This window comes from Triticum aestivum, chromosome 6B (genome assembly GCF_018294505.1).
Source record: "Triticum aestivum cultivar Chinese Spring chromosome 6B, IWGSC CS RefSeq v2.1, whole genome shotgun sequence".
Lineage (NCBI taxonomy): Eukaryota > Viridiplantae > Streptophyta > Magnoliopsida > Poales > Poaceae > Triticum > Triticum aestivum.
In genome coordinates this window covers 46,719,770-46,733,964 of record NC_057810.1, presented here as the reverse complement: position 1 = coordinate 46,733,964, position 14,195 = coordinate 46,719,770, and the positions used below count along the sequence as shown (strand labels likewise).

At 47.9% G+C, this 14,195-nt stretch overlaps 2 protein-coding genes and 1 pseudogene across 2 annotated transcripts; 2 read left to right on the top strand and 1 right to left on the bottom strand.

The window, feature by feature from the left end:
- LOC123133397 (putative serpin-Z6A) lies at nucleotides 1-2,731 on the top strand. The gene is made up of 3 exons (XM_044552899.1): nucleotides 1-491; nucleotides 588-976; nucleotides 2,096-2,731. The coding sequence occupies exons 1-3, from the start codon at nucleotides 21-23 to the stop codon at nucleotides 2,514-2,516; spliced, it is 1,281 nt and encodes a 426-aa protein (XP_044408834.1). The 5' UTR covers nucleotides 1-20; the 3' UTR covers nucleotides 2,517-2,731.
- Nucleotides 2,732-5,041: 2,310 nt separating this feature from the next.
- Nucleotides 5,042-9,465, top strand: LOC123138765 (putative serpin-Z5; annotated as a pseudogene).
- Nucleotides 9,466-12,127: 2,662 nt separating this feature from the next.
- LOC123135651 (peroxidase 70) lies at nucleotides 12,128-13,712 on the bottom strand. Its single transcript, XM_044554824.1, has 3 exons — nucleotides 13,403-13,712; nucleotides 13,091-13,282; nucleotides 12,128-13,011 (listed from the first exon to the last, which is right to left on the bottom strand). The coding sequence occupies exons 1-3, from the start codon at nucleotides 13,616-13,618 to the stop codon at nucleotides 12,451-12,453; spliced, it is 969 nt and encodes a 322-aa protein (XP_044410759.1). The 5' UTR covers nucleotides 13,619-13,712; the 3' UTR covers nucleotides 12,128-12,450.
- Nucleotides 13,713-14,195: the final 483 nt, after the last annotated feature.

Below are 14,195 nucleotides of genomic sequence, written 5' to 3'. Positions count from 1 at the left end.
TCACGTGGGTACTACCCAAGATGCAATCGCTGAAGCCCCGCCGCTTTCCCAAGCTATGCCGCCGATGGATCTCGACGGACTCCGTGGCCGATCTGCCCGCCCGGTCCTCGAGCTCCGAGTCCGGTCTGCAGGCGCTCGCTCTAACCCTTAACAAGCGCCTCGCCGACGAGGCCGGCAAGAACAACGACAACCTCATCTTCTCGCCGGTGTCAGTCTACGCGGCGCTATCCCTGGTGGCCGCCGGCGCCCGCGAGCGCACCCTCGCGGAGATGCTCGGCGTCCTCGGCGCAGCGTCTCGTGACGACCTCGCGGGTTCCGTCCGTGCACTGGCGGAGCAGGCCCTTGCCGACCGGTCACATACCGGCGGGCCATATGTCAACTTCGCGTGCGCCGTGTGGCACGACAAGACGAGGCCTCTCAAGCCCGCGTACGCCGACGCCGCCGTCAAGTCGTACAAGGCGCAGACGCACGCTGTAGACTTCCACGAAAAGGTCAGTAATCGATCTATATAAGTACATGTGCATATTAATGGTATAGATCGATCGATTATAGTTAATATGTACGTACAACCATACGTGGTGGTGCAGCCGGTGGAAGCAGCGAAGCAGATCAACGCATGGGTGGCGGCGTCCACCAATAACCTCATCCCCTCCATCATTCATCCACGCGCACTGTCCGAGCTGACCGACCTCGTGCTCGCCAATGCCATCTACTTCAAGGGTGAGTGGCTCAAGCCTTTCCGCAAGGACCAGACCAAGGAGGACAAATTCCACCGCCTCGAGGGCGGCATCGTCGACGTGCCCTTCATGCGTTACCGTGGCAGGCAGCGCATTGCGTGCCATGACGGGTTCAAGGTGCTCCAACTTTACTACGAGAGGGGCCAGCAGTTGGCTGCTCAGCCATCGGCGCTCTACTCAATGTGCATCTTCCTCCCAGACGACCATGACGGGCTATGGCGGCTCACTGACAAGATCGCATGCAACCAGGGGCGGAGCCAGCTATGTGGCGAGGTTTGGCAGGCGCCATACCTAAAATTTGGCAAAAATACTACGTATATATACTATACTTGTCTGAAGATTTGAGCTGAGTTGAGTTTCGTCAGTTTGGAGGAGGAGAACACTCTCAGAGGCGCGTCGAATTGCCCATGGCCCAATTATCCTCCCAGCAGCCCACCTAGCTGCATGTAGCCCAGCTCCAGCCTCTAGTCGTCCAGTTACGCTACAAATTGAGCCCGCTGACGGAAATCACGCAGAGACACAGCCGCAATTACGGAATAGGAGCACGATCTAGCTCTCGGTTACGGGGATTCCGGCGGCGACCATGCTCGGTGAACGCGGCGGCGGTGGGTGGCACTGCAGCGGATTAGGTAGCGAGTGACACACCCACGGCGCAGACCCAAAAGCGACGAGCTTAATGCCTCTATGTGCCAACGACAGCGACGCCGGAAGCAATGACGTCAGGTCAGGATCCTGGCCGTATTGGTTCTAAAATTTCGTACTTCATGTGTCCATTTTTTCAGTCCATACACTAGTAAACATCAATTCTTTCTTATAAATTCGATTAGTTGTTTTTTAGGGGAATTCAATTAGTTGTTGTGTGATCTATGATCGGTGAATTTGTTTTTCTGATCTATGAAGTAACTTGTGTTAAAAAAGGAATCTACTATGTAGTAACTAGAGAGATTAATAAGCAATTTTAGAAAAAAAATTGAAGAAAGCTTCAAAGAACACTAATTCAACACCGACAAACGTTTATGTTTTGCAGTGAACGATTTGTGAACCTTTATGTTTTCGATTTTCATTCTAGACTTTGAATACCCATTAAATGTGGCACTCCGCACAGCTACTCTCCAAACTCGCGAGCCTGCATAGCTTCGTGTGATTCTTCCCTGGTTCCGACCTGCCGTCCCTAGCCGGCTAGGTCCTAGGGCAAGTGCCAGAAGATCGAGTAAGGCATCGATCAGAGAGCAACCGTGTAAGGTTGGAAGTGCCGGGCCGGGCAAGGCAGCGGCCACGAGCGGCACATAGTTATATTGTACATTGGTCTTTCCCTCGTGAAATCCGCCACACCTATAAATTATTCCTGCCTTCGCCACTGCATGCAACAATGACTTTTTGCGCGAGCACCTGCCGACGGGCACCGTCCTGGTCGGCGACTTTCGCCTGCCCAAGTTCAAGCTCGCCTTATCCACAGACATGACAAACGTTCTCCGAGACTTGGGACTAAAGGACGCTTTCGACCTGTGGAAGGCCGACTTGGCCGACATGGTGGAGCAGAAGCCCGGCGTGAACCTGGCACTAGAGAAAGTGTTACACAAGGCTGTCATCGAGGTAAACGAGGAAGGCACGGAGGCGGCTGCCGCCACCGCTGCTTGTCTTTGCAGAAGTACACGGGCCTACAAACCGCCGGCGCGTGTGGACTTTGTCGCTGATCATCCGTTTGCCTTCTTCGTGATGGAGGAGGTCTCGGGTGCAATTCTCTTCGCAGGACACGTCCTTGATCCATCAAGGGAGTGAAGGGAAGGGGGTGTGTATAGTGGAGAGAGCACAGAAGCGTCATTTTTTCTAGGTTTCTATTAGCAAGTATTTCCATGTTTGTGCTACAATTGCATGCCATTTCATTTCCATGTATAGAGTTTAGTCGATTTCCTGATCTATGACACGTCAAATTAAACTTGTCCAAGGCGTCAAGCGACTTTCACGCATGTTTTTTGTGGCCCATCCTGGACCATGTCCTCACGACCCAATCGTGGTTCAAAGTTATGCCGAAATCTCCTTGATATCTCTCGAAATAGGCTTTCGTCCCACTTTATATATAAAGCAACAACCACAACAAGTATATGGCCGAGCGAAGCAAGATGGAGGTAACCCTGGTACAATGTCGATCCCAAGATGGACGGATAACACAGAACACAAGCGACAATGCTACCGAAAGAGTACATTGGAAGAGCATAATACAACGCCACACTACGCCCTAAACACCTATGTTCCACACAAACGGCCGTCGACGCGGCCATCAAGTCGTACAACATAGAGACCGGCACCGTAGACTTCCACGAGAAGGTCAGTACCGATCTGTCATTCGCCGTACGGGCACATGTCCAGATTGATCAATTACAATTTACAACAACTAATATGTGCGCGGTGGTGCAGTTGGAGGAAGCAGGGAAGCGGATCAACGCATGGGGGCCGCATTCACCAAAAACCTCATCCACTCGTTCATGGATCCACGCAAACTGTCCAAACTATCCTACCTCGTGGCCGCCTTGAACTAGGGGGCTTAATGTTATAGAGGATATATAAATTTTAGTCAATTCCATGATCTATAACACGTCAAAGAAAACTTGTTCAAGGCGTCAAGCGGCTTTCTCGTATATTTTGTGTCGCCCACCCAGGACCATGTCCTCATGACCAATTCATGGTTCAAAGTTATGCCGAAATCTCCTTAATATTTGGATGCTTTGGGTTCATTTGAAAAGAATAATATTTGCTTTTAATTTGATCCTAAGGCCATACGCAATTGTAGTCCTTACTGTATTTACCCAAATGATACACATCTAACGTCAGATTTTTGGACTTCACGGGCGAACATCCCTGGACCATTGGATTGAGGCACGCATATTGGAGCGAGAAACATCAAACACGTTAGCGTAGGAATTCGTCCGGCAAAAAAAAAACCCGATCCATAATTTGGTTTGATCCATAATTTGTCAAAAAATATTAAATAGGTCAATGACCAAAGATTAAAAAAGCCATAAATTTAAAAGAAAAATTCGGGAGGTAGATTCGCATGCCAAATTTCATCAAACGATGTTTGGTTTGCAACATTTTCTTTCATCATCCCATGCATAATTTGCATTTCGTCTTGAATTAACATCATTCAGCTCAACCCGCATAAAACTTGCCTAATTTTTTTTCATAGTTTGATATACAGTCTAGATAAAAATGCTTGTTTTGTACTAATAAAACATTATCAGTTGTATTATGTACATTGTATGTATGGAAAATTTATGCATCATCTTTTTTCCTTTGTTAGATCTGTGGTCCCCATATACAATCCAACCCCAAAAAGTATAGTGATTTGCACCTCACATTAAATCAAAATCACCCTAACTCATCAAGATTTATGTAATTTTTTAAAATAATACAACATTTCTTAATTTATTGGACCTACTAAGATGGATTTGAATATCTCAATACATACAAATTGGGCCCAAGGAATAAAAGGAATAATTAAAGCAATGAAATAGGGTGTGTCATATAAGCCCACTCCAACCCTTGGGTGCTTATCATAAGGTCTTACGTAATGCTCAGAATCCTAAAGAATCAAGACAATATGAATGCAATCCTTAGAAATCTAGTGCATTTCTTTCTGTGAAACGAATGCTACACAGAGAAAAAAAAATCCAATGGTTGAAAACCCATAGGAATTCTTAGAAAATCCCTAATCGAATGAGCCCAAAGAGTAGATTGCGTGGAGCTCGGTCCCTCACGGTGATACCAATGGCCCAACTTCTAAATAGACAGACAGAACGCCTGAGTGTTGGGAGTAAACCACGCCTCCATGCGGTGACTGGCGTGCGCGCGCGGGTATGCGCTCTAGGTCCGGTTCGTAAGGCAGCGGCCGCTGGCGAGAGTGGAGGGCTGGTGCGTTGGTTCGTTAGTAGCTAGCCCGCATGACCGGGTCCATTTGTAACGCGCATGCACGTTGTTAGCAGGTTAGTTGGTTAGTGCATGCATGCATCAGGATATGGGCGTGCCTGTAGTGTAGTGAGTGCTACGTGCGTGCGTGGCCGAGAGTGTGGCGGTAGGCCCTGTGTGCTGGGCTACATTAGCCGATGTACTGCGTCTTGTTTGGTTTGAGCCGAGGGGAATACAAGAGAGAAAAAGGCCAGCGTTCATCGGGGTCATCTGTTGCCCGACGGGCGTTTGTCGCCCGGAAATCCACCGTGTCTCGTATTCTTGTCTGATCGTCTGTCGATCCTCGGTTCCAACACTGAGCACGTAGTGAAATCGCCAAACTCACGTGGGTACTACCCAAGATGCAATCGCTGAAGCCCCGCCGCTTTCCCAAGCTATGCCGCCGATGGATCTTAACGGACTCCGTGAAGGGGCGGAGCCAGGATTTTGGTATAGGGGGGGCCAAGTTAGTTCCTAAACTTTTTCTAGACCAAAAAATAACAATCATCATACTGTAATATATGCCACATGATACAAAACATTGATACAGTTGTATAAGTTCAAATTTATCTTTACAATTGCAAATAACATGACAAAAAATTAATAATTTCACAGGAAGAGAACTTACCTGTTAAATTTTTTCAACTTTTAACCCAAGTAAGTCTCTCGTTTGGCGCTTAAAATAAAATCAATATTTTGGAGGCACTTCTATTAGAGCTTCAACTTGCTTGTCTAGTGGCAGCTCCCAATTTAACATGTTTTTGCTTGTTCTGCAACACTTACCATGTCCGGCATATCCTGATCATGGGTGTCAATTGGACCAGATTTATGACTTGCACATCAGCCTTATTAACAATTTCAGTGGAGAACTGGAAGCAACCTGCTTAAATAATGAATTAACGTGGATAGTGTTTAACAACGCTTTTCTCTTCATAGCTGCTGAATTGCAGTGTGACAATTAGCTATATTGGATAAGTTTGACATAGGGAAAATTTGCATCGCAAATAATTACTCATACAAGATAATTTGCATCACGGTCACTATAATTTTTAGGACATGTACATGATAGGAATTCTTCATAGAATCGTAGCATTACAAGTCAGACAACCAGAACATGTAAACTAGTAAAATCTGATGTATATATGTCCAACAATGATACAAGATGAGAATTGAGATTAGTAGATGCATGGTGCGATGTGCTAAACCTTTGGATCATTGGCTAGTTTCTGTTGGTTGGAAATGCTGCGAGCCTGCGTCGCGCCGTCGCAGTTACCCTGTATGAATAGGATCAGGAGCAGTAGGTCAAGGAGAAGAGGCGGCCGCCGGCCGGGCGGGCGAGGCCACCGAACAGCGGGGACTAATCCACGTACATGTTTTTTTTATGAGCCTATTCCACGTACATGCTATTTTTTTTGAGCTTTTTTGAGCTAAACGTACGTACAGGCTGATCACGCGAGAACATACGGCGCTAGTGTGGGCCTGACATGGGCCTTCTCCCTTTTTCTTAAATTAACGCCGTATAGGAGGGGCCAAATACGTATAAGCGCGAGCAATACATGCGTTCCTATCGCTAATTACACAGCATCGTTCCATCATTAGGGGGGGCCACGCCCCTGCTCGCCCCCCCTTGGCTCCGCCACTGACTCCGTGGCCGACGACCTGCCCGCCCGTTCCTCGAGCCCCGGGTCCTGTCTGCAGGCGCTCGCTCTAGCCCTTAACAAGGTACATCGGCAAGAGCAACGACAACCTCATCTTCTTGCCGGCGTCGGTTTACACGGCGCTGTCGCTGGTGGCCGCCGGCGCCCGGGGCCGCACCCTCGCGCAGATGCTCGGCGTCCTCGGCGCGCAGTTCCGCGACTAGCTCGCTGGGTCCGTCCGTGCGCTGGCGGAGCAGGCGTTCCCGACCGGTCACAAACCGGCGGACCATGCATCAGCTTCGCGTGCGCCGTGTGGCACGACAAGACGAGACCTCTCAAGGCCACGTACGTCGACGCTGCCCTCAAGTTGTACTACAACGCGCAGACGGGCGCCGTAGACTTCCACGAAAAGCTCAGTGCCGATCTGTCATTTGCTGTATGGGCACATGTCCAGAACTCGAGATCAATCTATCACAATTTACAGCAACTAATATGTGCGCGGTGGTGCAGCCGGAGGAAGCAGGGAAGCACATCAACGAATGGGTAGCGGCGTCGACCAACAACCTCATCCGCTCGATCGTTGATCCACGCGAACTATCCAAGCTCACTGACCTTGTGGCCGCCAACGCCATCTACTTCAAGGGATGGTTGCGCAAGCCTTTCCACAAGAAAAACACCAAGAGGACAAGTTCCACTGCCTAGACGGTAGCACCGTCGACGTGCCCTTCATGCGTGACCCGGGCACGAAGCGCGTCCCAGGTGTCCAGCTTTATTACCAGACAGGCTTGCCCGCTCAGCCGGCGATCTACTCAATGTGCGTCTTCCTCATGACGGGCTGTGGCGGCTGACCGACAAGATCGCATCCATCCCTGACTTTTTATTTGAGTACCTGCCGACGAACACCGTCCGTGTCGGTGACTTCCGTCTGCCCAAGTTCAAGCTCACCTTCTCCACAAAAATGATCAACGTTCTCTGGGACGTGGGGCTCAATGAAGTTTTCAACCTGGAAAAGTCCAACCTATCCGGCATGATGGGGGAGGGGGCCGGCAGAAGCCCGGCGCTGTATGAAGTATTACACAAGGCTGTCATCGAGGTGAATGACGAGGCAGCCGCCATCACTGTTGGCTTTGGCAAAGAACTATCGACCTACCAACAGCCACTGCGTGTGGACTTCGTTGCTGATCATCCGTTTGCCTTCTTCATGATGGAGGAGGTGTCGGGTGCAATTCTCTTCGCAGGACACGTCCTTGACCCATCAAGGGAGTGAAGGGAATGGTGGTGTTTAGGACATACGTCCTAATTTTTAATCTTTAGGTTTCTATTAGAAATTTTATTTCCATGTTTGTGCTACAATTACCTGCCACTTCACTTGCATATATAGAGTTTAGTCAATTCCATGATCTATAACATGTCAAACAATACTTTAGTCAAGGCGTCGAGCGACTTTCTCACATATTTTGTGTCGCCCACCAAGGACACTGTCCTCATGACCAAATAAATCGTGGCTCAAAGTCAGAGCATCTCTAACAGATGATGTAAAATAGGGCAATGCTCAAAAATCTGTTTTCGGGCATAAAAACAAAGATACAACAAATGCACTATCCTTATATAGGGCTACAATTTTTTTTGGAGCAGACCCATATTTTACTCCCACGTGCTACACATTTACATCAATCCACCCGACTGCTGCAAAATACAACCGCAGCATAGGTGTTGGCCGCCCGCTCCCCTTCCGTGACCGCCGCCGGCCATAGAATAGAACTCCAATGCGCCCACTTTGTCTCCCACTGCCAGCCAGTGCAGCCTCCCAACTACGACCCTGACGCGCCGTTCCTTTCCCAGCACATGGACCGCTATGTCGATGCCTAAAAGGAGACCGCCGCGCCTCTCCCCGGCCTCGCGACTGGAATGAGGAGGAAGAAGACGCCGATTGCGCACTGCCGGGCGAGACGGGCCTGCCACACTCTAGTAGGAAGACGACAGGTTGTTCAGGAAACTCCCAGCAGAGGAAGAGCACGTGCCCCCGGTGAAGGGCCGGCGGGCGGTGGCGAAACCTGCCGTGAATGGCCTCTCGACGGTGGTATTTGCGGAGGTCGACACAGTCTGGGGAAGCGCGCAATGCCCAGTGTGTAAGGATTGCATTGATGCCTTCCACTAATTAATTGGAAGGAAGAGATTAGTGCTAGAGAGGATAGCATCGAGGCCTTCCAATTATTCCTCACTGACGACGCTCCTTGTGTTCTTTCACCTGTTCCCCTTCAGCTTCAAAGACACGGGTTCTTCTCGAGAACAAGGCTGCATGTTAGCCTATGAGATTACTGCCCGAGATTCCATTTGGATTGGCTGTTGACACTCATGTGTACATCATGCAGATACTCCCGTGTCAATCTCTTCGTCCTAATACTCTCTACATTGGTGCTATACAATCCTTTTCTCTGTCACATAGAATTGGGGATTTTGTTTAATCCTTCGGTCCTTTCAATTTCGAAACAATTCAAGAAATAAATCTTAAGATTTTTTGTATTTTGTCGAATCATATAATTATGTATGTCACAAATACCTTGAGCTCATGTTTTAGTTTGAACATTTCATAGTGCTTGGAATATTATCATGATTGGAAGTTTTAGGGCACCAGTTTTACATGATGTGCTATGGCAGAAAAATTTCTAGTGCCCTATTTTGCATCATCTCCCACGACATAAATTTTTTGGTGCCTTAAAACCTGCTTTTCAGTGCCATAAAACTGTTTTTTGATGCCGTATTTTGCATCATCTATTGGAGATGCTCTAATGTTGAAATCTCCTTTATATTGGGGTGCTTTTGGTTCATTTGAAATGATCGACGTTCTCCGGGACATGGACTCAACCACGTATTCAAGATGGAAAAGTCCAACATGTCCGGCATGATGGAGGGGGGCGGCAGAAGCCCGACGCTTTTGCGAAGTATTACACAAGCCTGTCATCAAGGTAAACGAGGAAGGGACCGAGGCGGCCGCTGTCACTATTGGCTTTGGTAGATTTATAGCGGCCTACCAACGGCCAGTGCGTGTTGACTTCGTCGCTGATCATCCATTTGCCTTCTTCGTGGTGGAGGAGGTGTCGGGTGCAATTCTCGTTGCAGGGCATGTCCTTGACCCATCAAGGGGGTGAAGGGAAGGGTGGTCTTAGTGGAGACAGAACATATGTACGTCCTAAATTTTAGTATGTAGGTTTCTATTAGAAATTTATTTTCCATGTTTTGTGCCACTCTAGGTCGTAACAGTTGCATATTGAACATCATCTGAACATCCCATCGCTAATCCATGCTTAGGCTTTTCTACTAGTGTCACCGTTTATTTGCTACTGCCCCACTTGTTACTATTATTGATACTTTACTGCTACTCTGCTACTAATAAATTATTGCAAGAAAGCGATTTCTCATGTGTGGTTGAATTGACAACTCAATGCTTTGAATTATAAATATTCTTTGGCTCCCCTTGTGTTGAATCAACAAATTTGGGTAAAATACTACCCTCAAAGACTGCCGCGACCCCCTGTACTTGTGGGTAATGAGTACCTCAGTCGCCTCCGAGCTGCACATCATATTCGTTTGCCGAGATTAAAGCAAGTTCAACAAATCATCCTCAAAAGCATCCACACATAGTCAGGCTACGGCTGCCCGTCTACCTCCGGAGTGGGGAAGTCCACCTTGGCCTTGATCTGTCAAAGCAGATAGCCAACTTGCTTGGGCGACCACTGTCGGAGTAGATTCTGGCAGATCCCTTGGTAGAGTATCTCGGGAAGGAGAATAGGCTGGATGGTAACAGGAGCACAGTTTTACCCAGGTTCGATCCCTCATGATAGAGGTAATACCCTACTCCTATTCGTGTATATTTAGGGTTGTGTATAAAGTATATGTTAATATGAAGGGATTGTATGTATGCTCTTGACGAGCCTGACCCTGGCTTATATACCATATCAGGGGTCCTAGGGTTACAGACCCTAGTCAGCTACGTCGGTGGAGGTAGAGTCCTCCACGGCTCCAGTATCTTCGGCTTGTACGTCAGGTTTTACGGAGTACTCACATAACATGTCATCTGACGCCCAACATGGCCCAGCATGGAACCGACATAGGGGTCCTCGGCCCGACCCACCAGGCCGGAATCCGACATAGCGAGGACCACCTAGGCCATGGCACCATCACCCTCATTAGGGGTGGATCTCTTATCAGGGAGGGGACAACTGGCGAGGCGCCGATGGGAATGGCAGCGCATTGCATCACCGAGAAACAGTGTCGTTGGTGGAGGTTGCATTGGGGCTATCCTGAAGGGAGAAGACATAGCCGGGTGGGATTGTACTGCGTGTGGCCCCCAAAAAATAATCAAAGGTGGGTTAAGTGGGAGATGGCGGCCCAAGGAGGAAGACAAATGCATGCAGGGTAGGAAACGGAACGTTACATATTTTTTTACGGTTTCCCATTGTTTAGCTTAACTATTCTCTGTGCAACCTTTGTTTCTTCATACGAGGGCCCTAAATGATTTGGCTCTGATCGCAGATCTGCTCTGTCGTGTAGTATTTTGAAATTACTACTACCTCGGTGCTAAAATAGAAGAATTTTTTAGGCTTGTTTAGCCTAAAAACAGGTCTTATATTTTAAGATAGAGGAAGCAATTCGTTAACATGGTATGGTTTAGGGCCAATCAGTTATTCGGTCTAGGCCTCTTGCTATGCAATCCAGGTCCACAAATAAGATGAGCGGTGCTCGTGCGGCCCAGAAAAGGAAAGGTGTGGTGGGGAGGAACGGTGACTGTGCTGATGTGGTAGAAGAAAAATATTTTCCTTAGCGTGGATCTTTTGGTCTCGGGTGCCAATGCACACAGATTCAAAATACATGTTGAAAATTACAAAATTAGTCAACAAATCCTAAAAGTTCTTGGAAACAATAATAATATAGCTAAAATTTGTCATAGTGTTATACTAATGTGAAAAGTTTCACGAAGGAATGACTAGCTTCCATGGTGTTCTAGGCGAAATAAAACAAAATCAACACTATATAAATGTCACAATTCACAATTTTGTAATAACCAATTTGTTTTGTTTTTGTCCTAGAGTCCACAGAAGTCACTCCTTGGTGAAACTTTTTATATGAGTATAAAGCCATACCATTCTTGTTTCCAAGAATTTTCAGAAATTTTGTATTTTTATGCAATTTCTAAATTATTATTATTATTTAAATCAGGCGCAATTATATGGGAGCCGAGACCTATTGGCTATTTCTAGTATTCTTGGCTGCTATTGGTAGTTGTATGTGATTCATAAAAGGGGCTTGCGTCAGTACACTCGTCTTAATCTCTATTATTGGGGAGTTCGTTTCGTCACCTCCACTCCGGTCAATCCCCTTTTATCACATACGTCTCCTCCCACCGGTTAGCCTCACCTCCTTGCTCGTATTTTTTCTCCGCATTATTTACCTTCCCCTGCCCATACCTAAATGAAATTATATCTTACCAAAATTTAGAATATGGTGTGTGTAAGGTATCTGTAGCACAAAATTGATGTTGAACCACTAAAATATGTATACACCCGTTGCAACGTATGGGCAATTAGCTAGTAAAATTAAACCAAAGAGTCGCCTCGAAAAAAGAAAGATAAAAAAAAAATCTCTCTTCACATTTGTTTTCTCTCACAGTTTTGTCGCAAATCTCACACGAGTGTTGCATAAAAGACCATGCATTCTTGGTTTCCATTATAGCACTGCATGCATACGATCGGAGATACTTACATGATGAAGCATGTATCTTACAACCCTGGAGTTGGAAGGTTACTCAATCCAGGCATTATCTGAACCAAACGGCTCTTATTCTGCAAAAATGCTAGACATACAAAGACTTACACGCTTTTACACGCTCGTTCCATCTAACAACCAATCACAAATCTCTCCCACCTAATTTTCAGGGGGGTGGGCCGCCCCGCTCACCTATTGACCAATCAAGGTCAACCATCCTGTAAAAGCCTGTAAATTGTTTGTACGTGTAGCATTGCCGCTTATTCTGCCATGCATGCTAGGTGATTACTACGTAGACGTAACCAACCTAACTTTACGCACTCATTTTACGCCCATATGTAACACGTATATATGGCGAGACGATGGACGAATCAGCTGTTGACGACCCTGCAGTTGCGCCTAATCTGGCCGGCGGTTCCAGTCAGCGGTGTGATGTTCCCCATCTTGATCATCGCCGTCACAAAGTCGGAGGCGAAGAGCGCCGGGTTGGCGATATACTGGCGCACCAGCGCGTCCTGTGAGCCGCCGTTGAAGAGCACCTGGTCGGAGTTCAGCAAGCCGCGCTTGGCGACCAGGTTGCGGTAGTAGGCGTTGTCGAAGACGAGCTGCGTCTGCACGTCGAACGGCGCCAGGTTCATGTCGCCGTTGGGGGGCTGGGCGGGGCAGGTACGCTTGCGCAGTGTGGCGAATGCCGGGTCGATGTTGGTGCCGTTGTAGATGTGGTCGCGGAAGTTGAGGCACTGAGAGAAGCCGATAGTGTGCGCGCCGGATAACGCCGTGAGGTCACGCGGGTTTAGCTTCTTCTTGTCGAACGCCATGACGAGCCCGTCCAGGGTTAAGAAGGGAGCTGGGAGGTCGGCGTTCGCCTCGGTCAGGCTGGCCGTCGTTGAGTCGCGCCGGCCGAGCGGCACCGCCCAGCTGGGCCCCCCTAGCTGATCCAAGACACTTGTTGTCAGCATTAAAAACTTGTACGTGCACTGTGCCAAATGTCCACTGATTTTATGTACGTACCAGAAACGTGCCGTCCCGTGCTGCGAGAGCAGCGATGTCCGCGCAGGAGACGACGCCAGGGCAGAGCAGCTCCACGTTCCGCTTGATCTCGTCGATCACCTCGTAGCCCCGCACCGAGTTATTGTTCGGGGCGGCCGTCTTCTCGCCCACGAAGCTACCCACGTCATCCAAGAGAATGGACCCGTCACAGCCCTATATATACATACATATAACAAAATTCCCGCATTAATCTGACCTTCTCTGTGAAAAGAAAATTACTGTAAATCAATCGACATAACTATGTTTGCTTAAAGGTTTAGTTTAGCTACTTACTTGAACAAAGCAGTCATGGAAGTGGAGCCTGAGGAGGGACGCGCCCATTCGGCGCTCAACGAGGAGCGCCTTGATCATGGTGGCGCGCACGATCAGCTGCAACGTCGGGCAGCTCCTCGCATAGAACGACGGTGAGAGCTGCCCATACGCGGCCGAGGCGAGGAGGAAGAGGGCAAGCAAGCAATGCCATGCCCTACAGGTGGAGTTGGAAGCCATGGCTCGCAAACTTATCTAGCTACGTACTTTGGCTCAGTGTGTTCTTCACTGTAAGGATTGCTAGCTCAGTGGCTTTGCCCAACTATGGCGGGCACGAGCCATCTATTTATATTAGCACTCTTCTGTCAGTTGCATGAGATGCATGTAGAATGGTCAAAGTTAGGCCGCTAGGCTTGTGGAAAAGTATGACAGGTTCCACGTGGTTTCTTTCTCTGGTTGACTAAGAGCAATGCATCTCTTTGTAGATGCCAAAAACTGATCTGTCTTTATTTATATATATGTTGCTCATCTGTCACTAGCAAATGGCATTTGGAGTATATATGTGAGAAATTATATATATATAAAAATAGCATGTGGTTGCCGATCTTGATGGATAAAGATCATATTCAGCCCACTAATTCTATGTAAATTGGTGATAGGACATGGGAGCAGAGAAGGATGTAGGCCGTGATGTTTATATGTAATCAAGACATGATGGCAACAATTCCGGGCAAACGAACATAAAGGAATAGAAAAAAAGGATAATTGAAGAACCATTAGAGCAGTGTTCAAAGTGTATTCATAGTGGGAGGAAACG